Source organism: Rhinolophus hipposideros, assembly GCF_964194185.1.
Source record: "Rhinolophus hipposideros genome assembly, chromosome: 20".
NCBI classification, from domain to species: Eukaryota; Metazoa; Chordata; class Mammalia; order Chiroptera; family Rhinolophidae; genus Rhinolophus; species Rhinolophus hipposideros.
Window position 1 is genome coordinate 44,254,948 of NC_138066.1, and position 12,654 is coordinate 44,267,601.

Below are 12,654 nucleotides of genomic sequence, written 5' to 3' on the forward strand. Positions count from 1 at the left end.
TTTATTTTACTCAATAATTGCCCCAAAGCACAAGAATAGTGACGCTGGCAATTCAGACACGCCAAAGAGAAGCCACATAGGGGTTCCTTTAAGTGAAAAGATATGTATGTATAGGACAAAAAAAACAGTATATGTAGAGTTGGGTACTACCCACGATTTAGGCATCCACTGGGGGGATCTTGGAACATATCCCCAATAGATAAGGAAAGACTACTGTAAAATAGTGCACATACTTTAGAAAACAGTCTGGCAGTTCTTCCAAAGGTTAAACATAGAATTACAACATGACTCATCAATTCTACTCCTAGGTATCCACACAAGAGAAATGAAAATATATGTCCACACAAATACTATACACAAATGTTCATAGCATCATTATTATAATAGCCAAAAAAGTGGAAACAACTCAAATGTCCATCAACTAATCAACAGATAAGGTGTGGCATATTCATACATTGTAATATTACTCAGCAAAAAAAAAAAGGTAATGAAACACTACTACATGCTGCAACATGAATGCATCTTGAACACATGATAAGTAAAAGAAGCCAGACAATAAGTGACTACAGACTGTGTAATTCCACTTATATGAATGTTCACAATTGGTCAATCTATTACTTGGAGACAGAAAGTCGATTAGTGGTTATATAGGCTTATGAGGTATGGTGGGAGGGATGGGAAAGTAACTACTAATGGGTGCAAGGTTTCCTTTGGGGGTGAGGAAAATCATCTAAAATCAGATTATGGTTAATAGTTGCACAACTCTGTAAATACACTAAAAAACATTAAAACTTAAAAAAAAATTTTAACTGACCTGAAAAATGGATCCTTTCTTATTGATCTGCCTCCATATTTTTTCTCATAGTGTTGTAAGAGGAAAATCCATAGTACACACTGCAAGTAAGGCTAAAAGAAGAACACGGAACAGGCTCATGACTGAATCTTTTTTTTTTCTATACCAACAGAACAAAGACCACATATATCAGTTTCCTTACCAACACCAGAAAAATTGATCACTTTTTTGCATGTCATACCAGTTATGAATAGATTTTAATATAAATCAACAAAGATTTTTAGTAAAATAACCCTTCACATACTTTTCTATTTTTGTTAAGTTCATTGGTTGTCAGCTTCATAAAATATAATCAAAGGGGAAAAAAGCTGTTTTTGAACCCAAGGAAGCCAGAATTACAATTAAATAATGTAAAAAAGCCAAGAATATTAAAATCGACACATTCAGTAAATGAAAATTATTACCAGCAAAATGCACATTAGCTAACTAACACATTCTTTATGCACCTTCGATTTTATGCAAGAGGATACAAAGTAAAAAGGAAATTAAAATCATACAACTAAACTTAAGGTAACATGCTAACACAAAAACATTCTTGTTATTTCTTACCGATATAACAGCCACCAAAAATCTGTCCCATGGATTATAGGTATCCTCATTTTTTTGTATATTTTTCCATAAATCCTAAGACAAAAATTTTTGAAAATTTATATGCTGCTGCGATACTGTGACATGATATTTGGTCTTTGACACAGGTTCCTGGCACACAGCTTCTAACATCCTTGGATTTCCTGAGAGATAGGGGTGATGAGGGCAGCTTTTGTTGTTTAAAACAAGCACCTTTCAACAAAAGCTGACAGGTGACTCTTGGGAGAAAGGAGGCTGGTTGCCAAAGGAACCAACCAAATGATTAGAGGGTTGGAACTTTCAGCCCATCCACTAACCAATAGAGCGAGGAAAGGGGTCTACCCTAAACACATGGTTTGGAGAGCTTCCCACTTGATGAAAGCATTCCGATACTGGGAGGGTGGTACACTCCAAACTCCACAGGGACAGAAGTTTCTGCACTTGGGACCTTTCTGGACCTTACCCTATTTATCTCTTAACCGGGCTATTCATTTGTATATCTGCTATAATAAGCTGGTAATAGGATATAAAGTGTTTCCCTGGGTTCTATAAGCCATTATAGCAAATTATTGAACCTGAAATGGGGTCATAGGAACCCTGGATTTGTAGCCAAGTCAGACAGAAGTGTAAGTAACCTGGGAACCCACTACTTGTAACTGGCATTAGAAGTGGGGGGGGCAGTCTTGTGAGACTGAGCCCTTAAACTGTGGGGTCCGTGCTAACTCCAGGTAGTTAATGTCATACTGCTTCATGTGAGAGAAAAACACACATATTTGGTGTCAGAAGTATTGTGAGTAGTTTTCTTTTAGCTGCAATGTGTAGAAATATTTGGATTAAAATGAAAAACATGCATTTTGTTTAGCAAACATGTATTCTGTATAAATAAGTTATCTACTACTATTAATAACTGTGATTTGTACTTAAATTCTTCCCCATCCCCCAAATTTCTATCTAAGCAGATAGCATAAACATATTAAACTTAAATATGGGGGTGGGGAGTAAAGAGATTAATGAGTAGAATTAATCAGTAATCATCCTAAGTCAATAATTCATCACTTAATTTTCTTAATCACATGGAATGTTTTTTAATTATCCAAGCTGAATAAAACTAATGTTTTTATTTCTTCTTTGAAAAAAATCTCTACACTTTACTTTCTCTAATCCCTTTACAATACATTACATAATCCTTAAAAAACACCCCCAAATACTGAAGTCAGATCATATTTATAATTTATTTGCATATATCATTTTGGGCATCAAAGAACATGTAATGGACATAGCCCTCCTCTGAGACTTTAAGGTTTAAAAACACGTATAAAAAGAATCTGCAGTGATTTTAAACTGCTGCAGTAACAACAATTAAATCAAGTAGTAGCAGCTAATATGAAGGAATTTTTTACTATTTTCAGTACAAGAACTAAGATCTCAAAGATTAGGCACTATTTATGCTTTTTAAATATTAAAACATGTAAGAGACCCACCTTTATGAAATAAATCAGACAACCTAGAAGTGGATAGATTGGAATAACTATGCAAAATGTATAATGAAGAATAGCTGTAACTGTGTATCCCATAAAGAAAGTTATTTCAGTGATTGCTGTGCAAACCAATGCTACCTAAAGAGGAAAAAAAAGGAGAAAACAAGTGAAAAAGTGTTTAGAAATTTCATGCTCAGCATTAACTATGTTTTAAATCCTTAGTAAAACATGGAACCAAAGATGATAGTTAGCCAGGAAGCACCAGGGTACTAGTACCAGTTGTTTTTAGCTGGCACCCTTGCCGAGCAATTGTTAAATGCTTTCAATAGCATCCCTTCATGCAAGGGATGATGCAGAAGACAATAAGATGCTGCCAGCTATATATCTATTTAAGTTCTGTACTTAGAAAAGACACACTAACATTTTTCAATGTAATCCTGAAAGAGTTCAGGAAGTCTTTTTTATCAAGTATAATCATCAGTTTCAAATAAATAGCTGTGAAAAGTTGGGATGAAATAATATAAAATGTGACTTACCATAGAATAGATTAATGACCAAAATTCTTTGGTATTTGAAATTTTTTTAAAAGTGAAAGAAATAACATAGGTAAACAGAATAACTGATGGAACATAACCAATAAGACAAAAAACCTGTAAAACAAAAATGTGTAATTTTATATGAAAACATGAATAACAATACATAGAGATAAAACATCAGTCATATTAAAATACTAAGGAATAATTATTCAAATTTTACTGCTCAACAAATCACTCCCCAAACTAAAATTATGGTAGGAGTTACCACGGACATTTCTCTTAAATCAAGATAACTCACGCTTTTAACTAATTAGCACAATCCTGAATAATTCATATAAATTGTTCACTATTTGCAGTTCTTTTCTTTGTCAAGCAAAATGCTATCTCCTATCATTTTATTATAAAAACAAGTATAGCTGGTTACAACTTTATTTTTCTCAATCAACTATTAGCTACCATTTTAATATACAGCACTTAAGGCATTTTGTAAATTTTTAAGAAAAACGTTTATTAATTTATAAGGCAGAACTTAATATGTAAGATCAGTATGATCTCTGGGAAAATAGAGAAGTTTACTTTCATCAAACCCAACCTCATCTAGCTCCAGGCTTTTTCCTCCAATAAATCATTCGTATGAAAGGGTCTAGCAGCAGTCATTTACATGTGAACATGAGTGCAAATCACACTCTTTCTTAGTATTTTAAGCTTAATTTTAAATTATGGAATAAAAAAGCTTCTTTGTGAAATTATTTTCAGGCATAGAGACAAGGAAGACATTTTAAGGAAGCACTATTTAAGTATTCATGAATACACACAAGTAGGTAGTCTACATGAAAAACCACCTCAGTTTCAAGGAAATATTTTATAATGGTAGTAACTTACTGTTTTTAAAAATTGCTTATAGTAATATAAATTGCATTAATTATAGGTATTATATACAATAATTAAATAGAGGCTGGCTCTATTGTCTGTAAAAAAAATAAATATCCAAAACACTCAACCAGCCAACTGTAACATTTATAAAGGCTTTGTTTTTTAAAGTAGCCCTTTATTTATAAATAGCACAACTGATGTTAACTTACCACAGAAAGAAACTTTACAGCATAAAAATATAATCCATAATGAAATGCAAATAAGCTTCCTAGCATCAAAATAAGAACAACAAAAAATAAGGGTATATCAACAATAGCTTGTCCAATCCAATATGCAGACGGCAAAAGACCTGCAAGTTTAAGTTGAGTATAAGCTTTGATCTAAAAAAACAAAAAACAATTAATTATAATTTTAAACACTTTGCAAACAAACAAAAACTCTAGCTAATTATTGTAGAACTCTTAGTTTTACATCAACAAAACAGTAAGTCTATATTCCAGGTCTATAGGTAATAAAAGCCCTCGTTATAGCTAAATATAAATTCCACTTAGCCTGTTAACAACTTCAATCAATTTTTACAGAATCAGATTACAACAGTTCTGCTAAGAAACATAAAACTAAAATGAAAGGTGTTGTTGGGGTTTTAGCTGTACAATAGTGATGATATATCATAGTAGTCAAAACATGAGTGTGAAAATATGTGGAAATAGATGGAAAGATCTATTTTAAACAGGAAAAGGAGTCTCTCTTTTAAAAACTGACCTTTCATGAAAACACTAATAAACTGCCAACTACTCTCTGGATTTACACAGGGCTTTCAGATTAAGCGTGAAACTTTGTATAAATAATGTACTTAAAAGCCTTTTATACATATATACTCTTGTGTACTACATAAATTTAAGTTGTTAATACTACCATAAGTAAATAGCATTTTCATGAGTACTAAAAGTAACTTAAATGATATAGTTCTTTTTAAATCTCTAATGCTCTCATTACTTAATTTGAAATTTTAAAAAACTTTTACAAATCCAAATTCCTAACAATTTTATTCAGTTGATTTCTGTTATCCAAAAAAACATCACTTTTAATAATTAAAAGTTATACGAAAGAACAAGCCATAGAGTAAGGTAAGAGGAAGCATGGAATATAAAGTGTAGTTAGGAAAAGGAAAAATTCTTAAAAAACTGGACAACTGTTGTGCTCAATGAATTATAAGAACAAAAACACAAATTCCAATATAAAGCATAAAAACATAAAGTCAAATACAAATTATTTTCAATAATCCAATTAAATGCTCTTGTTATTCATACACTGTTGGTGGGAATGTCAAACGGTTTATCTACTCTGGAAAACAGTTTGACAGCTTTTTATAAAACTAAACATGGAATCACCACACAACACGGCATTGTACTCTTGAGCATGGGTATGTATCCCAGAGAAATAAAAACCTCTGTTCATACAAAAAAACCCATACACAAATGTTCATAGCAACTGAATTCATAATAGTCAAAAACTGGAAACCCAAATCCACACCATGGCAATAAAAAGAATAAACACTGATACATGCAAATGGATGAATCTACAGGAAATTGCGCTTAGTGAGGAAAGCCAACCTCAAAAGAAAATATGCTGTGATTCTATTTGTACATTCCTGAAATATCAAAATTAAAGAAATGGAGAACAGGTCAGTGGTTGTCAGAGGTCAGGGAGGGGGTGGGGCAGGAGTGTGGGCTTGAAAAGGGCAACAGAAGAGATCTTTGTGGTGACAGTACTGTTCTGTATCTTGATGTATCAATGTCAATATTCTGGTTGTGATATTGAACTACAGTTTTGCAAGATACTATTGGGGTAAAGTGGATCAGAGTACATAGGGTCTCACTGTATTATTTCTTACAACCTAACATGAATCTACAATTACCTCAAAATAAAAATTTGAATTAAAAAAATTTAAGTGGAGTACACCTGAAATCTATGTAACTTTACTAACAGTTGTCATCCCAATAAATTTTAATTTAAAAAAAAATACTTAACGCTTAAAAAATAAAATAAAATAAAATAAAGTATCCCCTTTCCAGAGATTTAACTGTCAAAAAAAATAAATTAAGTGGAAACAGAAAAAGAGAAAAATGGAATTGTCTAGTAAGTCTTATCTTTGAGGGGTGGAAATTATGGCTGATTTTTATTTTCTTTATACTTTACTGTATTTTCTAAAATAGTACAATGAATATATGTAATAGAAAAGTTGAATATATTTTAAAAATATCTCCTGAGACTCGTGTATTACATGAGGCTTAATCTCATTACTAATCACACTGTATGAAATAATGTAGACAAACTTGCTTCCACTGATCTAAGAACAGATATGGAGAGAATGAGAATTTTGATTAGAGGAGTAAGAGAAAGACAATTTCGGCAGAATGGAACAGTGGAAGGTTATGAACGGCCAAAAGACTATAAGATCATCATCTGCCTGGATGGAGGACACCAAAATGAGAAGGAGCAGAAAAGGTGAAAGAATACTACGAAAACCTCTGTACACATAACAATTTTCCCTAGGTCCTGGTGATGACAATCATTTCTCCCCTTTTTTTATTTAACATCAGTTAATTGCCTTATGCAATCAATACATTATACTGAAGGTTAAGGGAGAGAGGCAGTTTGGTGTACCAATTAAGAACATAAGGATCACAGTGAGTTCCCAGATCTACTACTTAACACAAGGTGAGTTAACCTGGACACATTATATGAACACTTCCATCCTCCATTTCCTGACCTATAAAGTGGGTAACATAAAACTTACCTCACAATGTTGTAAGGATGAAAGGATATACTTTAAAGTGTATGGCAAGGATCTGAGTATTGAATGACAGTTACTACTATTACTATAAGAAATTATAATAAATATATTTATACTCCATTTCTTACTCCTGAAATAATTATATGTAAGTCTTACACACATGCAAAATAGGTTATTTTTTAATGAGATTTCTTATTAGCAAACTATAGCTTTAATTTTTTAATTGAGTCATTACCTTATGATTCTCTGCGTTTTCCATGGCAAAGTAAGGTGGCATTGCAGTGACAATGATTCCAAGTAAAGCTGCTTGAAAATACATCTCAATTTTAAAAACTATGTCTGTAATTTCCTGAAAGACAACCACAGAATAAGAAACAAAACTGAGAATTACTTTATATCATCTTAGTACTTCCTAAAAGCCTAACAAAACCTCTGAAGAAATACATTCAGGCATAGTCCGTATGAAAAAACAGGTGGCAGAGTGAGCAGGCAGTGAGCTACAGTACCAACTTTGCTACTTATTAAATAGCTATATGATCCTGAGCAAATCATTGTACTTCCATTTCCTTATCTACCACACAGAAAAATATGGCATATAAATTAACTTCACCATGTAATTAAAAATAATACTGCACAGAAAGCAGTTAACATATCCACCAGTGGTTCTATGCAAGGAACATGACCATCTCAGAATGATCTTTGATTCCTTCATTGGTTGCCTGGACTATAAGCCAACTGGGATCTTAGGGCCCTACTTTTCTCCAGTGGGAAAAGCTGTACTCAAGCTCAGCTTCCTAAGGCACCAGGAGTTTCTTCTCCCCAGCGCACAGGACTATAGCTCCCACAGGCCCCAAAGGTCGCTAGCTGCCCCAAATGCAAACTACCCAGAACCAAGTGTACTGTTTCACCCCCCACTCTCAACAAGGTCATTTTCTTAACCTTGTTCTGTAAGATGTACCCCTGGAACAAGGAAAGTGTCTGCTCTAGAAGAGAACCCACACACGTCTAGCAGACACCCTGGTCTGGCGTACCCCTCCAAGAGTGGAGACAGACTATCCTGTGGACCCTGGCCATCTGAGCTTTTACCAATAAAGCCAACTCCTTAATTCATGCCATATGACACTGTAGAACTTTCCCCAACCTCTTATACATGACAGTGGCTAAAACCAACAAGTATGTAAGCTAAGCAGTGCAAGAAATGGAGACCAAAAAAAAAGAAGAAGAAAGAAATGGAGACTAATGAGACTACAGTGGGATTCAATTACACAGAATCTGATGCAGAAAAAAAAATATGGAACATTAATAAGACTATACCTATGAATAGCGAGCTTTAAAAAATCCCATTTCTTTCCCTCTAGTTTTAAAAAATAATACGATTATATGTCAGTGAGGGAAAATGTAAGTTACAAGACGTATTGTAATAGCTATAGATATACACAAATGTAGTAACATCATAAAAACATGTATGGGAATTATAAACTTTGAAACTGTGGTTACTTCATGGAGCTAGAGAAGAAAACAAAACTGGGGAGAGGTACACTGGGGATTTCAACTGTATCTTTAAAGTTCAATTTTTTTAAAAGTATGACAAGATATTATCATTTGAAACATTTGAGTAGTAGATACATGGTTGTTTATTTTCTTCAGGTCAGAAATATTTCACACAAAAAAAAATCAGAAGGGATATCTACAACTTCAATGATTTCAATAAATCTATGCACTGGTGACTTACAAATATTTATTTCCAGAAATCTCTCGATTCCTATATCCAAATGCCTACTACATGTCCATCAGACACAAATGCCAAAACAATTCAGTAGACTCAAAACTGAAATCAGTACCTCCATTCCACCAAATAAACCAAGAATCTCTCTAATATGACTCCTTTCTTCTTCTCACCTCACAAATGCAACCGTGATGAAGTATGCCACATCTCTTTAACATCCTTTCCCTCTGTCGCTGTTACTGCCCCTGCATTAACTCAGACACTTGTCATCTCCTCTCATCTATGCTACTTAGTAAAAGCATCTCTAATCTGATCTTTGTTTCCTCCATCGTAGTTTTCCTCACAGAAATCTCTCCCCACCCTGGTGCCAGTGATCTTTTTAAAATGCATATTTCATGTTACTTTGTCCCTATGTCCATGTATGACTGTAACAAGAAAAGTACTAAATTAATCTTCAATGTGATTTCCATTTAAAAATGGCAAAAAATCACAGCAAACTAAAAAAGTTTTGGGTGTAGATTATATAGACATGGAAAGAGAAAGTAGACTGTGGTGAGCTGGGGGTGGAGATGGAAATAAGGAGCGATTAACAGGTATAACTGTTTCTGGGGGAGTGATGAAATGTGACACTGATTGTGGTGACGGCTGCAAAACTCTATGAACATAATAAAAACCATCGAACTGTACACTTTAAGTTGGAAATCAGATGGTGTATGATTAAATCTCAATACAGCTGTTACAAAATACTATAGGAATAAAAAAATGCTATTACATAAATAAATATATTTGTCCACTTATTTTTCAGTAAACCAAAAAACATAAGGTGGGATAGTCATTGCATTCAAGTCAATGAATCTGTTAAAAAAAAAAACAACAACAACACATAAGTATTAAGAGAAAAATGTTGAGTATTTTTCTGAAGACTTATGTTAACTTTCATAATTATAATCCCACAGTCCTACAAAGAGGAAAAATAATTCTCTGGGTGACTTCTCAAGGTCCTTTCAATACCCAGTATCCAGAATTTACATAAACAATATTCATTTTTAAATTATCTTAATTTTTCTATGATTAATATGAAAAATACTTTTGTTTTACAAAAGTATCGACACCAAGACGGAACCTCCTTGACCCTGAAGCAAACGAATACTGGGGACTCCTAAACCTAGAAGTAAACCATGCCAGTTCAAGTTTTAAGAAAACCAGATGGCACAAGATGAAGTTCCTCAGATTTTGTTTGTTATTACCACTTGGCTTTTAATACTTATTTTACACACACACACACACACACACACACACACACACACACACACAAACATACACACACACTTTAAAGTTTGTTTACCTGAAAAAATGGGGTATTCCAGATCTGGATGCTTTCAGTCACATTTAAATGATAAAGATAGTAGTTACTAATGATATTCATCAATACAGGTAAAGAATAAACCATAGTACTGTTGAAAACAGCTGTAAAAACATACTCCTACAATTTCAAAAAGAGAGACTCATTACATACCATACATATATAAACATAAATGGATATATTGTTGCTAAGTACCAAGCTTTTCTCACCAACTAAGCTAATTCTCACTAACTGTACTGTGAGCTGGTCAACAAATCAGAGAAATAATAATTTAATCATAGATAAAAACAACCTGGTTTGGAATCTACAGATACTTTGATATTTTAAACAAAAATATAACAAAATAAAATTAAATTCCTTGTAGCTTTATTTATTGGTCATCCACCAGAGCATAAAATATATCATAAATAAACTCAGCTACTATTTCCAAAAGTAAATTTTAATTTCCAACTAATGAGGCCAAGTCAGCAAATAATTAATTTTAGAGGAAAAATCTTGGTATTTTACAAATTCCAAATGGGTATTTGCTTGGATACATTACTCACCTTTTCTGACTGCATCACATTTAAAGCTGCACTGTGGGGAGCAGCAGATACATAGTCACTGTCATTAAACATTGTCACCATTATGCTCTGTTTTGTGAAAAAGCGAAGAAGATCACTGATATCTGAGTCTGGTATTAGAAAATAAGCAAATAATAAAGAAGCAGTTTAAGTGAGAAACAGGCATAGGCTTTTAATAACATTAGAAAGAGCTCTCCTTTAAAAAGTATTTTATCTTCATCAGCTAAGACATGACTGAGAACATTGGCTCTGGAGCCAGTCAGCCTGGATTCCAATCCAAGTCACTACATACACAGGCCTCAGAACAGAACAGAACCTCAGAACAGAACCACAATGTCAGAGTAGAAGGCTCCATATAGTACTATATTTTAGCAACATGAAATGTATATTAAAACCCAAGGGACGGCCGGTCAGCTCAGTTGATTAGAGCGGGGGCTGTGTTTTTTTTGTAATTGAACAAATTTTAGCTGCTGCTGCTGTACTACTATTACACTGAAATTTTATTCATAATACACAGTATTTGGTTAAATAGTGAGAATAAAAATTTATCTAGCAATTTTATATAAGATAACCAGCAGGCTCAGAAAGGTAGAAGCCAGGGTACGAAGTTAGGTAGCATCACTCCTTAGAGGATTTCTGCATGCTTTGAAATAAATATCACAAGTTTTATAAATATCGATTGCCTTAACTACCTTAATACATAAGAACACACAATCAGGCCTTCATCTACATTTTTTAAATTGCCTGGAGCCAAGGGAAAAACTCTGAAGCCTGTCTAAGGTTTAAATTCATACCGACATGCTTAATGAATGAAAACATTCCATTGTCACAAAAGCCAGGACGTCAAATGTGACTTTGAGAAAAATCTAAACCAACCAAAGACATTATCAGTAACTAAGTAGTATGGCAGAGTGGGTCAGATTCAGCACCAAACCTGAGTGTCAGACAGAATAGTGCTTTTACTGATACTACATGTATGCCTAATCCTATCCCCAGCTTGCTAGAGCGGCTCTGTACTCTTGAGAAGAGAGCTGTAACTGAAGGAACTGTATCACCTGTGATACAAATGCTTTGCAAGCAGGGTAAGATACCGTCCAATATATACACACAGAAGCCAGTGATTCCTAAAGGAAACGTGGTTTTATTTAGGACCAACAATGAGGCCTAGGAAAATATGGAATACATATTTTCTAGAAGTACTAAAAAATAACAGAAGGGACAAAACTTAGAAAAGACTAGAATTTCTGCAGATCATTTGAGATTGAATTCAAAGCAGAAAAACTTGAGACAGATGCAATTCCCCAAACACATAGAAAAAAAAAAGTCACAATGTCAGAGTAAAAGGCTCCATATAGTACTATATTTTAGCAACATGAAATGTATATTAAAACCCAAGGGACGGCCGGTCAGCTCAGTTAGTAAGAGTGGGGGCTGAGAACACCAAGGTTTCTGGTTAGATACCCGCATGGACCAGGGCCACTGTGAGCTGCACCCTCCTTAAAAAAACAAAAACAAAAACAAAACCCACCAAAACAAGAATTCTAATGAAAGAAAATGCAAAATTGCAAAACGTAACATTTTCTATTCAAAAGTCCTTTTCTATCATTCTTCCTCCAAAAAAATAAGTTACATAATAAACTGAAAGCCAGATTTTAACAGTGATGATTTGAAGAGTATTTTATAATCATCCCTAATTATGATTATTCTTTTAACACTGGGCAAAGCTCTTTAGTTAATAGTGAATCAAAAGGAAAGATACTAGAATATAGGTAAAGAGCTGGGAGATGTTAAACCCCAAAGAGTTTGAGGATAGAAAGGGTTGTAGAAAATGCAACTCTCTAACATATTTCAGTAAGATAAGCAAATGATGTAGCTTTTGTTTTGCGGTATATCTGCCA

At 33.6% G+C, this 12,654-nt stretch overlaps 1 protein-coding gene across 2 annotated transcripts in view; it reads right to left on the minus strand.

Annotated features, from left to right (window-relative positions):
* Positions 1 to 12,654, minus strand: part of ABCA5 (ATP binding cassette subfamily A member 5) — a 61,565-nt gene that overhangs the window by 12,973 nt on the left and 35,938 nt on the right. For both annotated transcript variants that reach the window (XM_081029057.1, XM_081029058.1), the window contains 8 exons: positions 10,739 to 10,866; positions 10,176 to 10,313; positions 7,340 to 7,453; positions 4,517 to 4,687; positions 3,435 to 3,548; positions 2,902 to 3,036; positions 1,403 to 1,477; positions 815 to 906 (listed from right to left, as the gene is read on the minus strand). In XM_081029057.1, the coding sequence (XP_080885183.1) occupies positions 815 to 906; positions 1,403 to 1,477; positions 2,902 to 3,036; positions 3,435 to 3,548; positions 4,517 to 4,687; positions 7,340 to 7,453; positions 10,176 to 10,313; positions 10,739 to 10,866 (967 nt within the window). The remainder of the gene's footprint in view (positions 1 to 814; positions 907 to 1,402; positions 1,478 to 2,901; positions 3,037 to 3,434; positions 3,549 to 4,516; positions 4,688 to 7,339; positions 7,454 to 10,175; positions 10,314 to 10,738; positions 10,867 to 12,654) is intronic.